Source organism: Schistocerca cancellata, chromosome 4 (genome assembly GCF_023864275.1).
Source record: "Schistocerca cancellata isolate TAMUIC-IGC-003103 chromosome 4, iqSchCanc2.1, whole genome shotgun sequence".
Taxonomy (NCBI): Eukaryota; Metazoa; Arthropoda; class Insecta; order Orthoptera; family Acrididae; genus Schistocerca; species Schistocerca cancellata.
Genome location: NC_064629.1, coordinates 813,197,844 through 813,224,823, shown reverse-complemented (window position 1 = coordinate 813,224,823; position 26,980 = coordinate 813,197,844). Strand labels below are relative to the sequence as shown.

At 39.6% G+C, this 26,980-nt stretch overlaps 2 protein-coding genes across 3 annotated transcripts in view; one reads left to right on the top strand and one right to left on the bottom strand.

Moving 5' to 3' along the window:
• The window catches only part of LOC126183869 (lipase 1-like), a 295,410-nt gene extending 278,662 nt beyond the window's left edge, over positions 1-16,748 (top strand). The window contains exons 7-8 of the mRNA XM_049926161.1: positions 1,883-2,025; positions 16,107-16,748. Coding sequence (XP_049782118.1) covers positions 1,883-2,025; positions 16,107-16,286 — 323 coding nt within the window. The 3' untranslated portion in view covers positions 16,287-16,748. The remainder of the gene's footprint in view (positions 1-1,882; positions 2,026-16,106) is intronic.
• Positions 16,749-21,834: 5,086 nt separating this feature from the next.
• Positions 21,835-26,980, bottom strand: part of LOC126184800 (uridine-cytidine kinase) — a 130,628-nt gene continuing 125,482 nt past the window's right edge. The window contains exon 7 of one of the 2 annotated variants that reach the window (XM_049927384.1): positions 21,835-26,460. In XM_049927384.1, coding sequence (XP_049783341.1) covers positions 26,336-26,460 — 125 coding nt within the window. In that variant the 3' untranslated portion in view covers positions 21,835-26,335. The remainder of the gene's footprint in view (positions 26,461-26,980) is intronic. The other variant, XM_049927385.1, reaches the window with a different exon arrangement.

Genomic DNA, 26,980 nt, shown 5'->3' with positions numbered 1-26,980 from the left:
CTAACGGTGTGCGGGACCGTAGCCCAGCTTCATGGAGACGGTTGCGAATGGTCCTCGCCGATACCCCAGGAGCAACAGTGTCCCTAATTTGCTGGGAAGTGGCGGTGCGGTCCCCTACGGCACTGCGTAGGATCCTGTGGTCTTGGCGTGCATCCGTGCGTCGCTGCGGTCCGGTCCCAGGTCGACGGGCATGTGCACCTTCCGCCGACCACTGGCGACAACATCGATGTACTGTGGAGACCTCACGCCCCACGTGTTGAGCAATTCGGCGGTACGTCCACCCGGCCTCCCGCATGCCCACCATACGCCCTCGCTTAAAGTCCGTCAACTGCACATACGGTTCACGTCCACACTGTCGCGGCATGCTACCAGTGTTAAAGACTGCGATGGAGCTCCGTATGTCACGGCAAACTGGCTGACACTGACGGCGGCGGTGCACAAATGCTGCGCAGCTAGCGCCATTCGACGGCCAACACCGCGGTTCCTGGTGTGTCCGCTGTGCCGTGCGTGTGATCATTGCTTGTACAGCCCTCTCGCAGTGTCCGGAGCAAGTATGGTGGGTCTGACACACCGGTGTCAATGTGTTCTTTTTTCCATTTCCAGGAGTGTATTAGTGACTACATCGTCAAATTCCCTACAGTAGTTCCTAAGATTATCATTCATAAATAGGAAGAAAGGGCCGTGGGACACTTTAATTTATATTATGTATAGAAGGACCATGTATGTACTTTATATACATATAGATTCTGGTAGAACTAATAATAATGCCCTGGTGCAGGTCTTTCGATTGGATTTCACTTCATAGACTTGTGCCTCCCTAGTGAGTTATCCCACTTGGAAAAGGCGCTCTACAGTTTAATGTGGAATACGAAACATGTTATGGCGAATCTCCATGTCATTAAGAGGTGATTGGTAGGTTAAAAAACAGAGACAAAAATCCGTGGTCTGACCAGAATTCGTTCCCATTACCTTCCAGTTACCAATCTCACAATATGCAGCTTTTTTTTAATCTTAATTTGTTCGGTATTGTTCGTTGCATTTGTTCGGGGCGGACGTCCCCTGACATCCGTTAAGGTTCGTTATCAATCCATTCCATCACTTGTTTTTATTACAGAGGGCAGCTAACCTCTGACCAAACATGCTGAGCTACCTCCCCTGGATTCAGCTCTCCGTAAATTAGACATACAGTTTAACATGGAATCCGATAAGGGTTTCGCTTCTGGTAAATGTCCACACAATTAAGAGGTGAACGCTAGGTTAAAATACAGTGAAAACTTCCTGGTCTGATGCAGATTCGACCCTATGACCTTTCAGTTCTCAGGCTCACACTAGACCACCAGGCCCAATTCGCAGTGCACCACTAGATGGTAATGCCATCGTTTGCACAGCGTCAGCAGACTTTAATCACCATTGTTGAGCCAATTTCCAAAAATTATTTGCAGATTATGTACACGAATCTTCCTCGTGAATCAATCCATCTGTTAGCCAAAACTTCAATTTGTATAGATAGAGAAGAGAACTAATACTGCAGATTCTTTTACAACTATCGTTATGTGGAGCGCACCGTGTTACCAACTCTATATAACAAAAAAACCCTGCGTGCACCACACACACACACACACACACACAGGGAGAGAGAGAGAGAGAGAGAGAGAGAGAGAGTCAGCTACCTTGGTAACAGCCTCTCATGTGTAGTGCACACCTCAGGAACCTACAAGTTCCAACTCAACGGTGAAAGTCTAGCGAGTTGCAATGTAACTGGTTACAGGACCCTTCAACTCTCTAGATCAAGCCGTCCAATCGACTCAAAACAAGGACTTGGAACTGGAAGTTTCTAGTCGATTAGGCTTCCTTAAAACCAACAAGCTGTGTTTGTCTACAGGTCGGTTTGAAGCCATGGACCGCGGCCCAGAGGAAAACTTCCGCCGCTACGGATCGACGAGGCCACCTGCTTACCACCTGCAGAGAATAGACGCCCCGCTCGCTCTATACTACGCCGACAACGACTACGAGTTGCACCCTAAGGTAGTCTTTCAGTCTTTGTTTCTCGCTTGACTTTCACATTTCCGACTGACTTGCTTGCTTCAAAAGTTTCTGGCCCACGTTAAAGAGCTGATTTTTCGGAGAAACTTCTGTTCTCCAGTATGCGTGATTTTTACCTCCTTAGTTGCCATACTAAGTTATTTGGCCTACATATTTACCAAATACATAAAGACATAACATAAAGCAAAATGAAAGAGGATATCCGTTGGTACACTGACGTCATCAAATACACTACTGCCCATTAAAATTGCTACACCACGAAGATCACGTGCTACAGACGCGAAATTTAACCGACAGGAAGAAGATTCTGTGATATGCAAATGATTAGCTTTTCAGAGCATTCACACAAGGTTGGCGCCGGTGGCGGCACCTACAACGTGCTGACGTGAGGAAAGTTTCCAAGCGATTTCTCATACACAAACAGCAGTTGACCGGCGTTGCCTGGTGAAACGTTGCTGTGATGCCTCGTATAAGGAGGAGAAGTGCGTACTATCAAGTTTCCGACTTTGATAAAGGTCGGATTGTAGTCTATCGCAATTGCGAGTTATCGTATCGCGACAATACTGCTCGCATTGGTCGAGAACCAATGACTGTTAGCAGAATGCGGAATCGGTGGGTTCAGGAGGGTAATACGGAACGCCGTGCTGGATCCCAACGGCCTCGTATCACTACCAGTCGAGACGACAGGCATCTTATCCGCATGGCTGTAACGGATCGTGCAGCCATGTCTCGACCCTGAGTCAACAGATGGGGACATTTGCAAGACAACAACCATCTGCACGAACAGTTCGACGGCGTTTGCAACAGTATGGACTATCAGCTCGAAGACCATGGCTGCGGTTACCCTTGACGCTGCATCACAGACAGGAGCGCCTGCGCTGGTGTACTCAACGACGAACCTTGGTGCACAAATGGCAAAACATCATTTTTTCGGATGAATCCAGGTTCTGTTTACAGCATCATGATGGTCGCATCCGTGTTTGGCGACATCGCGGTGAACGCACATTGGAAGCGTGTATTCTTCATCGCCAAACTGGCGTATCACCCGGAGTCATGGTGTGGGTGTCATTGGTTACACGTGTCGGTCACCTCTTGTTCGCATTGACGGCACTTTGAACAGTGGACGTTACATTTCAGATGTGTTACGACCCGTGGCTCTACCCTTCATTCCATCCCTGCGAAACCCTACATTTCAGCAGTATAATGCACGACCGCATGTTGCAGGTCCTGTACGGGCCTTTCTGGATACAGAAAATGTTCGACTGCTGCCCTGGCCAGCACATTCTCCAGATCTCTCACCAATTGAAAACGTCTGCGTCAATGGTGGCCGAGCAACTGGCTCGTCACAACACGCCAGTCACTACTCTTGATGAACTGTAGTATCGTGTTGAAGCTGCATGGGCAGCTGTACCTGTACACGCCATCGAAGCTCTGTTTGACTCCATGCCCAGGCGTATCAAGGTCGTTATTACGGCCAGAGGTGGTTGTTCTGGGTACTGATTTCTCAGGATCTATGCACCCAAATTGCGTGAAAATGTAATCACATGTCAGTTCTAGCATAATATATTTGTCCAATGAATACCCGTTAATCATCTGCATTTCTTCTTGGTGTAGCAATTTTAATGGCCAGTAGTGCAGTAGTACAGGGTGGAGCTCAGCAAATTGCTGATTTGGGAATGAGGTAAAAAATAATGGACACTTAGAAACTTACATATTTATTTTCCTCATATTTGACAATAACGGAAGTTTCTAATTGCGTGGTTTAAACAGTGTATCTGGCAAATGTCTATCTTCACAAACCACACACTGCCGCAGTCGTTTTCTGAAATTTTCGTGCACTCTTCTTGCAATTTCAGCCTTAGTATTGTTCTGAAGGTCTTGGAACGGTTGCAATACACCTTTGACTTCAGGTAACCTCAAAGAAAAAAATCGCACTGGGCTAAGTCTGGTGATCGTGCTGGTCAGCTGAGATCCTCCATCCAAGAGATAAGCCTTCTACGAAACGTTTGCCTTAAAAAGTTCATGGTAATGTCCGCTGTGTGTGCAGTGGCACCGTCTTGTTGAAACCAGGTATCCTGTAATTGCATTTCCTCAAAAGCTGGCTGAAAAGACTCTTGCAGTATAGTTAAGTAACGATCCGAATTCACAGTTACAGCACGACGATTTTCCTGGAAAAAGTAAGGGCCAATGATGCCTACACGTGATATGGCGCACCACACAGTGATGTGGTCTGAGTACAGGGGTCTCTGGTGAATTTGCCTGGGTTTCGTGTCGCTCCAGTACCGCATATTCTGCTTCTTTACACACCCACTGAGAAGAAAATGTGCCTCATCAGAAAAGAACACATTTGCGCCACGGGGTATGGTTGCATGCATGTCTCCACAAGATGTTCTTCGTGTTACATAATCCTGTACTGACAATTGCCGGACCACTCACAGTTTAGATGGGTGAAATTCAGTTCATTGTGAATAATCCAATGGAGAGAACGTCTTGAAATGCCAAGAGCAAGTGAGTGTTTCCGAGCTGGGCGTTTCAGAGATTGCAGTACTGCTGCTCTAGCTCGTTCGACATTTTTTGGTGTTGTAAGGCTTCTGTCAGTTCTCTTTTTACATGACACATTCCCTGTTCTGAATGCATTTAGCCAATTTAAAATTGCCTGCGAAAGGCAAAGGTCCCGAGTTCGAGTCTCGGTCCGTCACACAGTTTTAATCTGTAAGGAAGTTTCATATCAGCGCACACTCCGCTGCAGAGTGAAAATCTCATTCTGGAAACATCCCCCAGGCTGGGGCTAAGCCATGTTTTCGCAATATCCTTTTTTCCAGGACTGATAGTTCTGCAAGGTTTCACAGAAGAGCTTCTGTGAAGTTTGGAAGGTAGGAGACGAGGTACTGGCAGAATTGAAGCTGTGAGAGCGGGTCGTGAGTCGTGCTTGGGTAGCTCAGTTGGCAGAACACTTGCCCCCAAAAGGCAAAGGTCCCGATTTTAAGTCTCGGTCTGTCACACATTTTTAATCTGTCAGGAAGTTTCATATCAGCACACACTCCGCTGCAGAGTGAAAATCTCATTCTGGAATACTGTAATTTATTAATGTTATGTGTAATATCACTTACATGGAATTTTATTGGAAATACACTCCTACTCGCTCTCCGTGTCATATGATGAACAATCATTACACAATACAATTATCCTAGCTTGTTCTTTGCAGACAATTTTGTGACACCCATCACATTGTTGATTCACTTTCTTGTCCTTTGACCTTGGCTAGGAATCGCACCATTTTCTTTTCAGATTTGGGGCATTGGCTTCCTGATTATCGTATTGTTTTTTCCTTTAGAAGATCTTTGAAGCCTCAAAATATTATTGCTGAACCAATGCATTGTGTTCTGCACTGGGTCGACAGTATTCGTCTTTCAATGTGAGGTCTGACTAGTTCTTTTCCTAGTCCTGAGAGGAATTCTCTTCTTGCATTTTAACTTCTCATATCGTGTAAAAATTTACAGTACAGAATGTAAGCATTGAGACAAGCTGAATATACTATATCAAAAAATACAGCAAGTGGCCACCTTCTTGTTCCACATTTCACTGAATAATGTGTAGTCATCTTACCAACTATATCAACCCCTGACTTTGTTGAGTTGTAGAATATTATTATTTAAGTTTTTTGTGCTCATGCTCACTTACATAAAATGTTTGGCGCAGTCTAGACAGCAAAATGGCTGATTTATTTTGTGTAGCAACATACAAAGCTAAAACAGTAGTCTGTACATACCCAAAAGTGCTCAATAACGGACGGCTCTGCATTGATGGCAACATTTCATTTGATATCTCTTTTTGATTGGCCCGAAGGGTTCCCACAAGTGTAAATTTATTGGCAAGAAGTTCTTGTCCCAAATTAAAACTTGTAAAAAAGTTATCAATGGTGATGTTCCTACCACTTCCCTTCAGTTGATCAACTAAATCATGTACCACTCGTTTCCTTCGATTTATTTTCCTTCCTTCAGCAGATTTCCCCATACACACTTGTGCATTTATGACAGAATTGGTCTCAAAATCTGCAGCAGCCCACACTTTTATCCCATACTTTCCAGGTTTCGAAGGAATGTACACCTTTAATGGACACCGTCCCCTGAAAGTACACAGATGCTCATCAACTATAATATAAGGTCCAGAGACAGAAGATGAAATGCATGCATCAACAAACATTTCAAACACAGCCCTTATAGGTTCAGCTTTTGATCCAGAAGCAGCTTTTCTTTCTTCCCTTGTGAGTTTATCATCGAACTGGAGGCACATCAAAATATCACGAAATCTTGAAAAGCTCGTTTTGACTCGAAAAATAGGTAAGCTATACTCTTCTGACCAAAATTCAAAGGCTTTCCACATGCCTTATGCAAGCCAGCTATTATTAGTAGACCAAAGAATGCCTGCAGCTCTTCAGAATCAAATTCAGTCCAGCATTCATGCGTTGGACACAGAATTTATCTTTTGCCTGATTATTGGTATGCATTACTATTACACTCTGCATGTCATTAGTGATAAAAATTCAGAGACAATCTGCCCTTGTCTATAATTGTGGTCTAAGGTGACATGAAATATGTGCAGTTTCATGTAGTACATTCCCTGAAACGAGCTTGCACACATCAGATGGTAGTGTGTTATATGTTATCTGTCCATTTATAGGCACAAAAGTAGAAGCACTCGTTACCTGAATACCATTATCATCTTCTTCACAGCCACTCATATCCACTTAATCTCCAACATGTATATCTTTCCCTACCATATCTCCGTCAACATCACTGTCATCCTCGTTTCCAAAAATTGATCCATAAACACTACCACTCTTCTGTAAATCTGCTAATCTGCTCGAGACCGTACTCCTTGCAAAACGTATTATCACCATCCATAACGAATAAACTATAACACCACGTCTTCCTTCCACAAAACTCAATTACAAACAGTGATTTTGTCGTAACAACGCACGTGAATGTATTTTCTGTCCTTTTTTACAACAATGTACAATGAATGTCGGTTTATAAGGCGCATTGTTGCCAAGATTTATTTTCGAAACAAAACGTATAAAAAACACTGAAAATCACATTGATGTATACCTGGGGTATTTTCCGACCCCACTGCAAAAATTTCAAATTGTTGCACTACAAACTGTGATATAATCATAAATATTTTATCCAGTTATAATAAAAAGTCCATGAATAGCATACCTGGAGGATGAGTAGTCTACACCCACATTAAAACTGTTTATTTGTAGTTAAACGAGCCTTGAGGTCATGAGGGAGTTAAGTAGCTTTCGCGCATGCGCAACTCGCGTGACGTAATTGCCTTACGCGCCACATACATACGAATTTGATGAACAATATGCACAGCTAACCCTTGCCACTAAACTAGAAGTTTACGTCAGGGCCATTAGGTGGCAGCACACTGTAGCAGACTTTTGTCGGCATAAATCCTGCTAGATAGCACACTCCTCAAATAAGCTAATTCACTCACTATATAGAGTAGTAAAATTAGATCGAACGTCAGTATATGTTAAGTTGTACTGACAGTAAACCTATTTTATGAGTTTCTGAATGAGTTATACTTTATTAAGTCACGAATTTTATCATACAGAAATCCATTTGAGGCGCTGGGAATCATAGGGGGCTAAAGCAAGTCACCCTCGATTATGAGACTGTAGCATTTATTCATGCTTCTGAAATCTTTTGATCTTATGGTGAGTCAGGTTTATCTGTGCTGAAGGCGCACATTGCATACATAATAATTCACAAGTTGTAACACTGGTTTCTCTGTTATTCACTTAAATGTGGATCCATGGCGGTGTGCTTTAGGCCCTTATGGATTTCAGATCCTCATTTTTGTATTCTGGTCAAATGAACATGTGAGTAAACATTATTACTTGAGTTTAATCATTTCCACAAACGGCACTTTGTATCTGCAGTTGGTTGTTTACTGTGCGGAAATCGGCTTTCGTGTGCAATGTAAACACGAACTATGTTGAACATCAGAAAAGCCAAGCTGTGAGGATGGGTCGTGAGTCGTCTCAATCGGTAGAACAGTTGCCTACAGAAGGCAGGTCCATAGCCTCGGTCTGGCGCACAGCCTTAATCTGCCTGGAAGTTTCATGTCAGCGCACGCTCCGTTGCAGAGTGAAAATCTGATACTGGGAATAGAAAAGTAAATTACCGTACCAGAAAAAGGTAGCTGCAAAGGAACTAGGGCCGCCAACAACAGATCCTTTGAATGAGAGAATGACGAAATTAAATAAATTTTACCACAAGCGAACATTTAATAACGAAGTCTACAGTTAACACAAGTTGTTGGATGGATGCAGCGTAAGAATATCTGATTTGCAGCTCGTATCTTGTACATTGTCTGAAAAAATGGAAGAGCACGAGAACTCCCACTTACACAAAAATGTGAAATCGAGAGTTGCGAAAGCTTACATATTATTTCGTTATTGCCCTAAACTGCACTTAATTATATACAAAACAAAAAAAATCCACAAAAACATTTTTTTCTTTTGTCAGATAAGTTATGCATCTTATTGTTATTGTTATTATTATTATTGGCAGTGGCTATAGTTGTGTAAATTTGTTGATAAGCATAACTGATATACAGCAGATGCTCTCAAATTTATCTGAATCTAAAAATTTGTGAACGCTCAGAATGAATACCCACGAATCGCCACTGCGTGTAAGAAACGATTAAATTTGCAAAGGAATGAAACGGTATTGCATATCGAAATCAGTATTTAGTGAAGCAGTCCTGGTTGAGACCACAATCTGTATGGATCGTGGCATCTAATCCAATAGATTTTAGTGCTAAAACATTGAATATTTATTCTGGAGGATGGCGGTTCAAATCACCTTTCTGTCATCCAGATTTAGCTTTTCCCTAAATCTCTCAAGGCGTGGCAAATTTCCTTCCACATCTCTCCCCAAACCTTGCTTGTTTTCAGTCTGTAATGACCTCGTCGTCGACGGGATGATAGACCCTACTCTTCCTTCTTATGCTGCGTGTTTTGCTTGTGTTCCTCGCGAGCACTCCATGGTTCAATGGCCTCAAGTTGTAGCTAGCGAGGGTCGTCTGAGCAGCCAAAATGTCTACACGAGCATTCGCCACGCTGCGAAATCCCATCACAGCTATAACATTTGATCGCAGACAGTCCCTGGGGGATCCAGATCTAAGCCTCCATAGCACCATTCATAATTATCGTTAAGCATATGTATTAGCTCTAATTTTTCGAATTTTCTTGTAATGGTAATTTCGTGAGATGTATGGGGGAGGAAATAATATGTGTCCGACTCTGCCCAGAAAGTGGTAACTCGAAATTTCAATAGGAAACCTCTCCGTGATGCACAACGCCTCACTTGTAATGCCTGCCACTGGAGTTCCTGCTAATCTCTGTTACGCTCTCGTGCCGACTAAAAGAACCTGTGGCAAAACGCGCCACTCTTCACTGGACCTTCTCTATCTCTTCTATCAGTCCTACATGGTAAGGATCCCAGATTGATGAACAATACTCAAGAATCGGTCGAGAAAGCGCCTTGTAAGCCACTTCCTTCGTCGATGAGCTATATTTTCTTAAGATTATTCTTATGACTCTTAGTCTGGTATCTGCTTTTCCTGTTATTTGTTTTACTTAGTCATTCTACTAAGGGCCGCTCTGGATAGTTACTCCTATATACACTCCTGGAAATTGAAATAAGAACACCGTGAATTCATTGTCCCAGGAAGGGGAAACTTTATTGACACATTCCTGGGGTCAGATACATCACATGATCACACTGACAGAACCACAGGCACATAGACACTGGCAACAGAGCATGCACAATGTCGGCACTAGTACAGTGTATATCCACCTTTCGCAGCAATGCAGGCTGCTATTCTCCCATGGAGACGATCGTAGAGATGCTGGATGTAGTCCTGTGGAACGGCTTGCCATGCCATTTCCACCTGGCGCCTCAGTTGGACCAGCGTTCGTGCTGGACGTGCAGACCGCGTGAGACGACGCTTCATTCAGTCCCAAACATGCTCAATGGGGGACAGATCCGGAGACCTTGCTGGCCAGGGTAGTTGACTTACACCTTCAAGAGCACGTTGGGTGCCACGGATACATGCGGACGTGCATTGTCCTGTTGGAACAGCAAGTTCCCTTGCCGGTCTAGGAATGGTAGAACGATGGGTTCGATGACGGTTTGGATGTACCGTGCACTATTCAGTGTCCCCTCGACGATCACCAGTGGTGTACGGCCAGTGTAGGAGATCGCTCCCCACACCATGATGCCGGGTGTTGGCCCTGTGTGCCTCGGTCGTATGCAGTCCTGATTGTGGCACTCCCCTGCACGGCGCCAAACACGCATACGACCATCATTGGCACCAAGGCAGAAGCGACTCTCATCGCTGAAGATGACACGTCTCCATTCGTCCCTCCATTCACGCCTGTCGCGACACCACTGGAGGCGGGCTGCACGATGTTGGGGCGTGAGCGGAAGACGGCCTAACGGTGTGCGGGACCGTAGCCTAGCTTCATGGAGACGGTTGCGAATGGTCCTCGCCGATACCCCAGGAGCAACAGTGTCCCTACTTTGCTGGGAAGTGGCGGTGCGGTCCCCTACGGCACTGTGTAGGATCCTACGGTCTTGGCGTGCATCCGTGCGTCGCTGCGGTCCGGTCCCAGGTCGACGGGCACGTGCACCTTCCGCCGACCACTGGCGACAACATCGATGTACTGTGGAGACCTCACGCCCCACGTGTTGAGCAATTCGGCGGTACGTCCACCCGGCCTCCCGCATGCCCACTATACGCCCTCGCTCAAAGTCCGTCAACTGCACATACGGTTCACGTCCACGCTGTCGCGGCATGCTACCAGTGTTAAAGACTGCGATGGATCTCCGTATGCCACGGCAAACTGGCTGACACTGACGGCGGCGGTGCACAAATGCTGCGCGGCTAGCGCCATTCGACGGCCAACACCGCGGTTCCTGGTGTGTCCGCTGTGCCGTGCGTGTGATCATTGCTTGTACAGCCCTCTCGCAGTGTCCGGAGCAAGTATGGTGGGTCTGACACACCGGTGTCAATGTGTTCCTTTTTCCATTTCCAGGAGTGTATTTTAAGGCACTACTACTATACTGTTTCCAGTAATTTGTCATCAGTAGTGTACTTGTATGGTAGTGGATTTCTTTTCATGTATATGTATATGGTGCACTCTTTACGTTCAGAGTCAACTGCCAAAGCCTGTGCCATTCACCAATTCACTGCAGGCCATTCTGCAAATCGATACTGTTTCTGGCGTTGCTACTTTCTTACAGACAACCGCATCATCTGAGAACTCAACGCATTCTACTAGATCATTTATGTATATTGTAAACAGTAACGGTCCTATTACACCTCGTAGGGGTACTCCACACATTACCTTCACGTCTGTCGATATTGTTCGGGTAAGAGTGGTGTGTTGAGTTCTGTCTGCAGAAAGTCTTGAATTCAGTCGCAAATTTGTCCCGGTATTCTGTATATTCCTTTTTTTATTTTCTTTTTTCTCTAGATGGCAGTTTGGGATGGTGTCAAATGCCTTCTTGATGTCAAGAAACACAGCATCAACCTGAATGTCATCATCTACTGTGCTATGGATTTCATGGAGGAACACATGAGCTGAAGTTCACATTTTACTTGGTTGCGGAATCCATGATGATCTTTATAGAGGAGATTTTCTTTCTCCAAGAACGTCACAATTCTTGGGCATAAAACATGTTCCATCATTCTACAACAGTCTAACGTCAACGATATAGGACCATAATTATGTACATCTGTCCTGTATCCCTTCTCAAAACTGGGAATGACCTGCACTTTTTTCCAGTCACTACATACTCTTCATTGCTCAAGCAATCTACAGTAAACTACTGCCAGAATGGAGGGGAGGGGGGAGGACTTCTTTCACATAATCTTTGCAGAATTTTATAGGTATTCCATCTGGTCCTAATGCCTTTCCACTACTAAGCAATTGTAGTTGCAATTCCTACTAGGATCTGGGTCAGCACTAATGAATGACTTTCTTGAAAACATAAAATTTATTTTGCCTTTTCTGATGATTTATTTTTGGCAAGGTCCGGCATTCAAACTCTGCAGTATATAGTGAATTTAACAAATAAAGTGATGTTTTTCTGTGATGCTAACAAGTACATTCAGGAATGATGAATAAAAAATGTTGCAATTTAAGAAATGGAAATCTGGTCTGGAAGTGACTCAGCTGAAATTTACATGTGAAAATGAGATTTTTTTCAAATTTATCATTTGTCTACTGACAATAATAATAATTTATCTGCACAACTTGACACAGCATCATCCAGTAAACACAGCAGGCACGATACATTAGAGAAAACGAGAGGACGATTCATTCACGGATGGCTCCGACTACGACGAGTGGGGCCGGAAGATGGCATCAATGTAATGCCGAAACTGGTAGCACATAGAAGTTCATAAAATAAAATAAATTTCTACAATACATACGGCTGTTGGTAAATTATTGCATCAAGAAGTTCATGCCAGCCGTCGTCCCACGATCCATAATGGATCAACAAGAACACCTCCAGATTGTTTTTAAAACATACATATTTCCACTAGATGCCCTGTAGATGCAAATAATGATTTTTTGCAGTAGCTTCAGTTCAAGTACACAATGCTTGAATGATTTTCAATCTTTCAATTACTCATTTATTTGTGTTCCCAAAACTATAGACTATTTTTACATGCCTAGAACCCTGTCTCCTCATGCCACAATCTATTTCCAGCTATCAGTCATTTATTTCTCATCTGTCCACATGCTCTGACAGCATTATTCCCTGAATATTAAAAGGAGGACACCTCAATTTGTATTATCAAAAACAGAGGAGAGAGTGTCATGGATATGACACATAAGCTAGGATGGCAATCATTAAACCAAAGTAATTTTTTTGTTGCAGTATGATCTTTTCATAAAATTTCAATTGTCAATTTCTTCTCTGAATGAGAAAATATTTTGTTGAGTCTCACCTATATAAGGAGAAATGACCATTGTAATAAAACAAGAGAAATCAGAGCTCACACAGAAAGATTTAGATGTTCATTTTTCACATGTGCTATTTGAGAGTGGAATGGTTAAGAAATAGTCTGCAAGTGGCTCTGTGAAGCCTCTGCCAAGCACTTAGATGTGAATTATAGAGTAGTAATGTAGATGTAGAATGTGCTATCTTTCTGTGACACAAGGAACTACATTGATAATAGCTGACTATTCATCCATATTTAAATTTAGTAATGTACTCATACATCACCCTTTGACAAAAATGTGATGATGCTGCTGATTGCATTATTATCATTGATGACATGATGAAGTTTAGTGATATTGTTGGAAAAGAAATTCTTTCTTAGCATTGAGAATGGCTAGTTTCTAGCTGAAATCTAGATCTGCCAATAAAAATTAAAAAGGACAACTGATAGCTGAAATCTATTATTTACCCGTCAATATAACAGTCGCTGCCTGCAACAGCCTTCTGAATGGAAGGTAACCTGATCTCTAAAATAATTTTCAGCTCACGGGAGTTTGAATGCAATCTTTGTATATCACTCGTGTCAAAACTTTCAGGGCCCCTAGCACAGAAATGGTGCCACAGTAACATTTTTGTCACATAATGATATTGTTGCTTTTAATCTCCTCTAATAGACTTAGTTTTTTATACCCTGTATATGCAAAATCAATCATGTTCTTGCTCTGAACTGCACAGGTAGGCAACAAGAATGCTTAATGACTGTGGATTAAGTCACCAACCTCTTGTTTGTTTTACAGTCAGCTGCTTCTTTCCTTGTGATGCTACTGATGCTAATGGTGTACCATTCAATGTGTGAAGGAATATTATGATATAAAATCCCATCAACAATGAGGTCATTAGAGATGGAGCAAAAGCTCAGATTGTTTCAAGGATGGGGGAAAGGAATATGCCATGCCCTTTCAAAGGAATGATCCTGGCATTTGTGTGGAGTGACTTAGGGAAGTCACAAAAAACCTAAATCTGGGTGTCTGGATGCAGATTTGAAATTTTGCCCTACTGAATGCGAGTCCAAGGTGCTAACTACTGCTGTACTGTTCAAGTACAAGGCAATGGTTCAACACAGAGGGAATGAGTATTACTCTACTATTCTAAGTAGCACAGGTCTGGCAGAATTTGATTTCTATTCAGAAATGTTATTCCACTTGGATGCACTGTTCACCTGCTAGTGTTATATACGCACAAACATATCTCTCTCAGTCAGGTCACAAAAGTCTAGTGACCATAATAATATTTTGTCCATCATGATAACCACTCAGTTCAATTTCAGATATCTCAATAATAAGTTTGCGATCATCACGCATCACACAATGTAATGTCTTCACGATTAATCTCTGTGTATCAAATCACAGTTTGATGGACATGGCATAGGCAAGGCCCTGGCAGGTATTCACAAATGTAAGTCATTTACTGCATAAATTGTTTCAAAATAAGCACAGAAGTGTTTCACCTGCTCTGTTCTGTGACATACTTGTATACCCACTGACAATTAATTACTTATCATCATCACAATAAAACTTTTATCACAGTGCTCTGATGGGCAATCTGACTCCTCCAGGACTTTTCCAACTACTATCGTGCAACAACCATCTTTAAGCATGTGCAAATGATTAAAAGCCACACTACTGGTGAATTAACAATAGCAGCGTGTGACTGCACACAGTTTATGTGGAGGTGGATGGACCATTGGAAATTCTTGAGTATGGTGCAGTGAAGATAAATAACATTGAATGCTCTAATAAATAAATATATATATATATATATATATATATATATATATATATATATATATATATATATATATATATATATATATATATATATATATATATATATAATAGAGGGAAACATTCCACGTGGGAAAAATATATCTAAAAAGAAAGATGATGAGACTTACCAAACAAAAGCGCTGGCAGGTCGATAGACACACGAACAAACACAAACATACACACAAAATTCAAGCTTTCGCAACCAACGGTCGCCTCATCAGGAAAGAGGGAAGGAGAGGGAAAGACGAAAGGATTTGGGTTTTAAGGGAGAGGGCAAGGAGTCACTCCAATCCCGGGAGCGGAAAGACTCACCCTAGGGGGAAAAAAGGACAGGTATACACTCGTGCACACACACACACATATCCATCCGCATATACACAGACACAAGCAGACATTTGTAAAGGCAAAGAGTTTGGGCAGAGGGAATCATTTGATGGCAGCACATGCTATTTTTAGGTAAAATTAATCATTCACATATACTTTCGATGGTCTGTGAGAGTTATGCTATTTGCTTAAATATCAAAAAGTATTTAAGAAAGAATGACATTTATTGAACAGGAGAAACCAATGATTGATTGTTTTGAAAATAATTTATCGTCCAGCACAGTGGCACAAATTCCAAAATGGAATTACCAGTCTCAGTAGTCACTGGTCATTTGTAGATCATAAGGCAGTTGCCATGGTTTACACCCACCATTGTGGATTTTACAGTGCTGTTTCTGCACTGGTGGGTGAGAACCACTACATCTGTCTTCTGACCTGAAGGTGGCCAGTGATGACCAAAACCAGTAATTTTATATTGCAGTTGAACTTATTGTAAAAAATTTAAAGTTCAGGCCTCACCAACCGCCATGTCATTCTCTGCCAATGGCATCATCAAATACAGTATGGAGAGGCACATGGTTGGCACACTGCTCTCCCATCGTTTTCAGGTTTCTTGACCTTGGAACCGCTACTACTCAGTCAAGTAGCTCCTCAGTGGGCATCACAAGGCTGAGTGCACCCCATTCCAGTCGTCCCATCAAGAAAAACCCCTTGCAGTACGAGGAATTGAATCCAGGTCCTCCACATGGTAGTCAGCTGTGCTGATCACTTATAGAGATTGTGCCAGAGTGTAAATTATTTTCAGAATGTGTTTCGCCAACATGAGTGGAGCTGAAGTACACAGATGATGTACATGTTTGGTGGTCTGTGTTGGCAGGGTGTGATGCAGCTGGCGAAGGAGTTACAGAATGTTGTGTCAATCGAACGTGTGCCGGAGACAGCATTCAACCACATAGACTTCCTTTTGCACAAGCGGGTGCTCAGCCTGCTGTACAGCAGCGTCATGGCAGTCATGCAGCGATTTCGTCACAGCATTGCAGCCAACATCTCTCCGTAGCAAGCTCACAGAAAACTACTTTATAGTCACCATAAAAATTTCCATTCCATACAGACAGATTATACAACAGGGAGATGCCAGTCTCATATACCAGTAAATAGTTAATGCAATGTACATGGTAAACATTTGTTTCAATAGTTTTGTTTGAGTGTGGCTGAAAGTCTATGTAGGTCTTTATTATTCCATCAATACAATAAAACTGAGCTTCCCGAAATATGTTGCACATTATTTGCATCACAAAATGAACATTTTAATATGAGTATATTTCATAAGAACTATGTTGACAAACCAAAGCTCAATATCATCATAAGAAGACAGAGCTAGGTGTCTGAAACATGTAAAGACTGGTACTGACAAAATTTAGTGACTGGTTACAGTGTGTTTTTGTTGTTTTTAACATAAACCTTTGCCATCCACCTCCTAGTTTTACAAACTCATATCCACTTTACAAGTTTTAAATGCTTCTCCCTTAACTTTAATTGATTTTCCAAATTCCCCTTGGTTTCCTTTACTGCTTACTCAATCTACAGTTGGAATGAAACAGGTAATAGGCTACAAACCTGTCTCATTCCCTTCTATGTTGCTGCCTCTGTTTCATTTCCTTCAGTTCTTAAAACAGCATTGCTTTTTCAGTTCAAGTTGTATATAATAATAATAATAATAATAATATTTATTCAACATCAAATAATCAAATACAATCCCTAGAAATAATACAGTTTCAGGACATCATACAGATTATTCTTCTGAATATGTCAGTTTATAAATTAAAAACTAAAGATTTGTTTGTATTAATAAATTTTACATTTTGATGGATTTTACGTCTGGTAGAATACAATCACGATATTACAAATATTGTTTTTATCAACATTATATTAGTTGTAGGTTACTTAAAACTATGAGCTTGACATACTTATGAAGCACTTTTCATACAGATATAATACTCGTCTAGAGAATAAAAAGGGTTTTCAATTAGAATTCTTTTTAGCTGATCTTTTAATTTGTTAGTAGGAAGGGTTGTGAGACTTTTTGGTAGGGCATTGGCTAGCTTCAGCCCAGCATGAAGTGCATTTTTTTCATATAAAGCTGTTCTGTGGCTATTTACATGGTATCTGAACTTTTGCCTTGTATCATATTGGTGCAGGTCACAATTGAAATTTGGATTTATTGTTTTCACAAGCAATATAACTTTCGATATGTACACACCTATAATGGTAAGCACATCTAATTTTGGGAACAGATTCTGACATGATTCTTGAGGATTGGCACCACAAATAATTCTGATAACTTTTTTATGTAGTATTAATAATGTACTTAGGTTGGCTTGAGTTGTTGCACCCCATATTTCTACAGCATAGTTTAAGTTTGATGAGAATAGGGCATGATAAGCAGTTTTTAGTACACCCATGTCCTTACAATATTTGCTAATCATATTTATAGCAAACACATTCTTCGACAGCTTACATGCTAAGGAATCAATATGCATGTCCCATTTGAGGCTGTCCTGGATTGTAATTCCCAAGAACTTTGTCCATTTTTCCTTTTTTACAATGGCATTTCCTATGGATAATTTCATGTCAAATTCTATTTGTTTCCTTGTCTTAAATTCCATCATTGCAGTCTTTGAAGCATTTACATTTAGATGGCATTCATTAAAATACTTGGCTATTTCATTAGTTACACTGTTGCACTGTACCTCCAGACTCTCATAGTCTTTGTGTTTACACACTATTGATGTGTCATCTGCATACAATATTTTTGTACAGTTAGGAGAACAATACTGTATATCATTAACAGAAATCAAGAAAAGAAGGGGTCCCAAGACAGAACCTTGAGGCACTCCATATTTGATGCCTGTAATTTTAGATTTGTAAGACCCACTGTTTGTTTTAAGCAAGACATTTTTTTTTCTATTACTCATATACGATTTTATTAGCTCATAGCCAATTCCTCTGATACCCAGGTTCCGCAGCTTGTCAAGTAATATGGTGATGTTGACACAATCAAAAGCTTTTTTCTAGATCAAGGAACACTCCAGTTACATACTCCTTGTTCTCTATGGCCGTTATTATTTTGTCTATTAATTGTGCTGCTGCTACTGATGTTGACTTGTTTTTCATAAAGCCATTCTGATTTTCTAATATTAAATTGTGTTGACTCAGGAATGTGATTAGTCTAGTATAAATAACTTTCTCAACTACCTTAGAAAATTCAGGTAAGATTGAGATGGGGCGGTAGTTTTCAATTTTAGATTTATCACCTTTCTTGTGAATCAGGGTTACTTGTGCTGTCTTTAGACTATCTGGGAAACAACCTGATGCAATTACATCATTTACTGCTGTGGCCATGGCATCAGATATGTTGTCTATGCATCTTTTCAGTGTACTGATAGACAATCCATCATAGCCTGCTGATTTTGTATTTTTTAATGACATTACTATGTTTTTGACTTCCTTGTTATTGGTTGGGGCCAAGTATATGCTTTGTTTGATTGGAATGCCCCTATATCTATGCCTGAAGATTCTTAAAATGGCCATTGACAGATTTTCCAACAGAAGAAAAGTACTCATTAAAAACATTTGCAATCTGACATTGACATTTCATGATATGCCCTTTATGGTTTATAGTAAAATCACTTGTTGATCTGTCCTTACAATCCCTAAAGCTATTTATTCCTTTCCAAACAGCTAAACCTGTGTTAGTAGAGTTTCTTAACATTGTGGCTACATATTTACTTTTAGTTTCTAGCAGAAGATCTTTATAGTAATCCTGATAGTTCTTAAATTCTACCTTTAGTCTGTTATTATTGTTATTATTTATCATTGCATATTGGAAAAGTCTAAGTTTCTCTCTTGCTGTTTTTACTTCATGATTTATCCAGTTATTTTTTTGTATCTTTTTGCAGCCATTTACTGTAAAGGTCATTTCTGGACATGAGACATTGAAGCAATAATAAAAATCTGATGAAACTCACTGAAAGTAATGCTGTTTTTTTCACCCCATTGTATGCTTTTTAGCAAACTGTTGAAATCTTTAACATTGTCATCATTGGTCATTCTTTTTGTCACATATTGTTTCTCTTTTCTATTGACATGAAGATTTTCAGCTTCTATCAATACATGTACTGCGTGGTGGTCAGAAATGGCAAGCTTCAGAACTGATGCACTGCATGTAAAGTGGGACATGTTAGTTGTAATGTTGTCAATGCATGATTTTACACTATTGACCTCTCTAGTGGGCTCGTTTATCAGAAATGTTAAGTTAAATTGAGCTAGTATTAGCATTAGTTTTTTAGATTCACAGTCATTGGACAGAAAGTCAATGTTTATATCTCCAGTTAGTATTATGTTAACCCAGCCATTTTTATTGCAGTGTTTCCTGTCAATGTCAACAAACAGGTCATTAAGAATATCAAAGGAACTATCTAGGCTACCAGATGGAGGTCTGTATAGGCCTATAATAATTAAGTTCTCTTTCCCCCACTTATAATTAATTGCTGCTAGTTCTATTACACCCTCAATGCTGAAAGCACTTACATCTATTACACTATAATTACTACCACTGGCTGCAAAGATAGCTACCCACCACCACGTTTCTCTTTTCTACTGAAGGCAGAGCAAAAGTTCATGGAAAGTGGCTCACATACACTAATTAGCTCATCTGTGTACCAATGTTCACTTATAACTAAAACATCAGGGTTATCAATTGCTGCAATGGTATCCAACTCGTTGTGCTTATTGCCAAGACTTTGAAAGTTCTGCTGAATTAATTTGAAAGTGAGTTTGGATTGTTGAACGCTTGATGGACGTGTCACCCTACCAGAACCACTTATACATTTATCCCTTAAAATAAATATCAGTTGACAGAGTGGGTTTGGTATTTTCCACTATCCATTTATTCAGGTTGGTCTGTTTCCATGTACTGGGAGCCTGGGAAGAATCAGCTTTACCTGGTGTTTTCAGCAGCCATTTGTCCAATGTCGTCTGTCTATACCCATTCCTGCAGTCTTCTTGTGTTGTGGAACACTCATTCTTCGAATGTGTGTGTTTTGAGTATACATTGTTCATGGCATTTACGACGATTTCACAAATAATGGATGCTAAGTGACTTTTTCCGTGCCGATTGAGGTGAAGGCCGTGAGTGGTGTAAAGATCTCTACTAAAATGTTGCACGTTAACCATCTGTACATCTGTGTAACGGTTGCAAATTTCTGCATATTGACTGTTTGTATATGCTGCTGCCCTGTTTACACGCGAGAATTGAGGCAGGTCATACCTGTGTGGAATATCGAGAACAATGACGTTTGAGTCATTTAGATGGTTTAGGGCAGATTTTAGGGCATTAACAGCATGCAAACCATCGTTGTGTGCGACGTCATTTGCACCACCACATATTACAATGAAGGCTTCCTTCATTGTCTTTCGAGAGATATTGTTTACAGTTGAAAGTTTCTTCTCCCTTTATTTTAGCCCTTATAACTTCAGAATTCCAAATAGATAGTTCCAGTTGAAAGTGTCAAAACCTTTTTCTAAATCTACAAATTATATAAATGTTGGTTTGTCTTTCTTCAAACTATCTTCTGGTAAGTTGTAGTGTCAGTATTGCATTGAGTGTATTTATATTTCTCCAGGACCCACAATGATCTTCCTCCAGGTTGGCTTCTACCATTTAATCCATATGTTTACAGCCATGTCTTATTAAATTGGTGGTTTGGTAATATTCACTCCTGTCAGCACCTGACTTTTTTGATTTTTGAATTAACAAATTGTTCTTGAAGTCTGAAGGCACTTCACCTCTCTCATATATCTTGCATATGAGATAGAACAATGTTTGTCATGGTTATTCTTCAAATAACATTAATAATTCTGAAGTAATACCAACAGTTCCAGGTGTCTAGTTCAGTATCGTGTTAAGTTGAAATAATTCCTAATTCAGTTATATTGTCTGTAGTGGATTACTGCTACTGACAACACAGTGGTACTGCGCTTAATTTGCACTTACACAAGAGGAAATAATTGTCAATAACTGCTTACAGTGAATATAAATGTACTGTTAGTAGCCTAAACTACTAAATTATCTGGAACAAAATTATGTTAAAACATCAGGCCCACAGTGATATTTGTTGTCAATAACTCAACTGTGGTGAACATGTTCAGTTAATAAAATATATGCTGAACTATGGTAATTATGTAGTGTATTGCAGTATAGCTGTCAAAAAAATGCCAAGTAATTCGTGACCATACCTGTGTACACACAATTGAAGAACATGAGTAACATGTGAGAATATGTATCTACACTCAGAACTGAACATGCTTTCAATAAGCACTAAATTAATGTTTATAAAACAGCTGGTCATAGTTGCTCATTCATATAGAATTATGCAAAAAAATTCTTCCTTAGTCTCATCTATGTCTGTATGCTTATTTTATCTTGCTGTTATGTATGCTTTGTAGACTCATCCCAAAAGGTACTACAATAGGAGCCAACTAATTGAAAAATATAGTGAAAAGCAAACCAGCTTGTAACAAGCGTATTTCATAATTTTAATCCAATAAAACTCAAAACAGTAATAAATTTAACATCAAACTTATTAACATTAGAAAACACTAAATTATTAACACAATACTCAAATCAAAAGATGGAACAATATATAAAAATATCACAAATTGGGGTATACACAATGAAATTGACAAACAGCACACAAACTATTACAAAAACTTCATTTTCCTGACACAACACAAAAATCTACAGTAAGCTCTCATGTTACTACTCTTTAGATGCTTTTTAGGAGGGTTGCATGAATGTGGCTTCCTCAAATTGAATGTGATCCCTCTGTCTCAGTTTATACTTAAAACTGCTGCCAGATATTTAAAAATAATCTAAAGAAAAGCAAAATAATTCTATAAATATCAAAAATGTGACTCATGTACATGTAACATTTGAACTTTTACTGAAAAAAAATTGTTATTTCCATGTGAAGGATATCAGCATCCCAAAAATTTTCTTATCAATTGCACAGGTTTCAAGCATTGTACATGATGCATTCATAACATTATAGAACAGATTTCACATTAAAATGGTAGTACCTCAGAAGGATATTATAACAGCGAGAAAATGACGTTAACAGCAAAGTTACTTTCACATTGCACATCTTAATAACATTCTACTTGATTACAAACTAGATAATTAGTTCAGGAAATGTACATTACTAGTTTTCCTAAGAGTATTTCCAGTGAATGTACAAAACAGAACATTTGTTATATTTCTGGGCAATTTTATGGAAATTAGTCTCGCTCTACAGGACTTGGCTGTAGTTACATTCAAATAAATACTACTCTGCTTCTTTGGCTCATTTTTAATACATCACAGCAAATATGGCTTTTTATTTACATAATATAGTTAATACTGCTATCAATCAGCTTTACAGCTCACCTTATCGCCACTCAAAAGCTTTACTTTTCAAGCACACTTAAGGAAACAACACATTTTACCACACATTCACAACTCTCACTGAACAATTTACAACTCCCACTGCACAATTTACAAAATCCTTTGCAAAGTTCATTAAGGCACTTAAAGTGTGTGTATGTGTGAAGAGGACTACTCTCTCACTTTTTGTAAAGATTAACAAAACACCTAATTTTAAAAGAACTATATGTTTAATTGATTATGTATTGCAACACTTAAGTCAGATAACTGAATCTATCCAATGACTAAATTCATCCTTGTTACACTACAAAGGCCATTTATCAACATTATGGAATGTAACTAGTGTTTCAGTTGCAGATTACTTCTTTCTGAATAGTTCAGTTATCCAAGCTATTCTAAAACTGATCTAGACTGTTGATATGGCACATCTAATCTGATAACATTATAGAATTAATCCATTTTAATAAAAATATTTATCTTCAGTATTTTAAAAAACACACACAGTGACAAACTAGTAACACTTGCTATACATTAGACGAAATCAAGAAAGACTGCCACCATCCACATTGCAGAGATGATATAACAATTTCAGTAGCAAAGATACTGATAATACAAGATTTCCCTAAAACTTACTAAGATTCTAACAAAATCCTTGTGAGGTTCTACATAAAACTTTCCCTTGAATTATGTCTTCTCTTGAATATAATTTACTCCAGACCCTGTGAGCAGAAAACTGTTTCTAGCAATTGGACGAGAGCAGAGATCTCAGCAGTCTAGAAAAAAGGCAACAGAATTGATGCAGTTCACCCTACATCAATCAGATTTGTCTGTAGCATTAATCAAGAATGTCTTCTGTGTTCACACATGATGAATCAGCATGGTTTCTAAAAATATCATTCATGTGATGCTTAACTCAACTCATGCTGCTCATACATGATCTCTTAATGGCCACTGCTAGAGTCAACATTTGAAAAGATTTTTATTCATCTTTGGACTAATACATAATGAAGAAGGTACATTTGTATGAAACATCTTGCTGAATTTACACTTGATTAAGGATTTCCTGAAACGCAGAAAATATCACCTTATCTTCAACAGGGTCATCCACAAACACAAAACTGATTTTGGATGTGACCCATAACAGTTCACGTTATTTTTTAATGACTTCATAGATAATATTAGTTGAAATTTGAGATTTCTTTTTATAGAGTTTGTGGTTATCTATGAGGAGACCTTCTCAGGTAGCTGTGCATCTTGAAATACCTCTTCCAGGATGGACAGATGTGCCAGTCCCAGACTGAATATGATGAGGGTCAATGGGCTGGCCAGTCTGCATGTGCTTTTTAGGCAGTTTCACATGTCCCATTAGGTGAATACCAGGCTTGTACCAAAGTACCTCAGTTATATGATTCGCAAACATTTCAAAAACTTTCACTCACTTTCACATGAATAACACTACATGAGAGTGTTGTGGTATACATATTCCATCCAGGGCAGTAAAGGGGTGGTACATAAAGGGCATCCAGCCACCTCTTAAATTAATGATGCCAACCCTGGGCCAATTCGGAACAAAGGCACAAAAAAAGAAGAAGAATTGGTTATCTATAGGGAAATGTTAGACAAGAAAAACTGCACAAATACCCTATGAGATATGGACACAAGAGTGTAGTCAGGATATGAAGTGAGAGGGTGAAGGGCGGGAGGCACAACTGATATTAATTTAATGGTGGATGGCAAAATAGTTTTGAGGTTTCAAGACAAATGATTCTGGGTACACATGCTACTAATCAGTAGCCTTTCTTCAGATACTGAGTTGAACTAATATATCAGTGTATGATGCAATGCAGGATGTGTGTTCAGTTTTTGAAGATCATTTTTTGTAGAGGAGAGGTGTCAGACAACTGCTGCCCCCTATCCTACCCCTCCTTCACTGTTTGGAATTGATTACAGTTCCATACAGAAGTGGGTAACTGACTCTAAACATTGAAATGTGTTTGCTTTGTGAAATATCAAACTGTATAAACTGTAGTAAACTTTGATTACATGAATTCATAAGTCACAACTGCAGTCAGTCATCACATTAAATATCTGGAATTAGCAACATATATATATAACATTCACAAAGATACAGCGGTAAGTAAAAAACATGACAAGATCAGTGTAAGTGGTAGCATACTGAAGACATGCAGTTTGTTGGCAAAAGAGATTAGTTATAAAATATTTGAACTGAAATACTGCTCACATGTGTCGGAGCCATACCATGTTGGAACAGAATGGGAAATAATGTACAAAGGTCAGTGTGAATCGCCAAAAACAGCCAGAGTGGCCGAGCGGTTCTAGGCGCTACAGTCTGGAACCGCGCGACCGCTACGGTCACAGGTTCGAATCCTGTCTCGGGCATGGATGTTTGTGATGTCCTTAGGTTAATTAGGTTTAAGTAGTTCTAAGTTCTAGGGGACTGATGACCTCAGAAGTTAAGTCGCATAGTGCTCAGAGCCATTTGAACCATTTTAATTGTCAAAGGTACATTGACTCGAGGAAAAAAAAGTTTATTAACATCCTGTCAAGACTGATGTTATTAGATGGAGGGAAGGAAGCTAGGTAGATTAATATTTAACACCCTGCTCAGGAGAGCATTAGAGACAGAGTAAACAGTCAGACTGGACAAGGATACAGAAATAAATTGACCAAATGCTTATCAAAAGACTATACTGGCACTTCCCTTAAGCAATGTAAAGCAACTATGGAAAAACCACAATTGGGATGGTCAGATAGGGATTTCAACACCCTCCACTTGAATATGAGTCCAGAGAATTAGCAATGTGCACATCACTTGGTGGGGTAATTAAAAATAGAATTGTCTGGATTTCTGAAAAATCTGAACTGATAGACCTCAAATGAAAATGCACAATGTCTCATGAAAATGTTGTCAGGAAACCCCAAGAGATGATTTTAGAGCAGAATCCTCCACCCAGGACACAATGTTATTACAGGGATCATGAAGAAAAACTTTTACTAATAACAGCTTGAATAGAGGCAATAAACAGTTATTGTTCCACTGTTCCATCCATTAGTGTGCATATGATACAATAAAAAGTATATTCTGCACACAGTGGTTTGCAGAGGACAGCTACTGATGTTGTTGTAAATGAATTGCATAAATAAAATGTAAGTACACATTAAGGAACTATCATCTTTGGTTTGATATATTCTTATTTTCATTGCACTTGCAATAACATGGCAAACGAAGAATGTAATGGAAAAAATGGCATTTCTTCCTAACTTCTCAACCACAACAAAAATTTGTACACATTTAGGACTTGAAGATTTGAAGATGTACATGGTAAGATGTTACAAGATCTTGATCTTATTTGACAAATACATACACAAGATCTCTCTCTCTCTCTCTCTCTCTCTCTCTCTCTCTCTCTCTCACACACACACACACACACACACACACACACACACACACTTAATGATTCTAAACTAATCTGAATGAGGAATTCCTTAAAATGAAAAAAAAGGAGAATGAATGATATGTTATGTAAAATACCAAAAATATTTGTAACTTAATTACGTTGCTCAAGTAGAGATAACATCTGTAAAATGTCTTTGTAGTAATTTCAGTGAGGTCTTGTGAAATAACCATCTGTTGTCTGAGTCTTCTTGATATTGAGAGTTGAAGAGCTGGGAACACGTCGGTTGATACGTATGTCTCGAATGTGCTGCACAATTAAGTCAATGGCCACTGGAAGAAAGAAGGAGCAAGTCAGTACTTATGTCCAACACAAAAAAGTAAACAGTAAAGCATTCATATTATAAAGTGTAATCAGAGTACATATTGCCAATTTTAGATCACGAAGAAATTCTGTTTGTAACTTTTTGTAAACTACATATAAAATCAAAGCATTTGGAATAAAAGAGTGATATGTGAATGATGGATCTCTGTATAATTTTTTTTGTTATAATGATGATTAGTATAGGTAGACACAACAGTTTTGGAAAATAATAATGTGAATCATCAAAATTCAGAGTAAGTACTTTGCCAAATTTGTCAGAATACAACTAACTGAATGTGAAACGTTGTATAAGTCTTACATGGACAGATGAAAATGATGTCCCATCTTGCAGACTGCAGCAAATAACCACAATTTCAAAACATCCCCAAGCAACGTACCAGAAAAATTTGTTCTACACTTATTGGCCTTCTTGAATACCGTATATCTCCCAGTGAAGTAATTTTGTACAGGTAATTGAAGAATGTTACA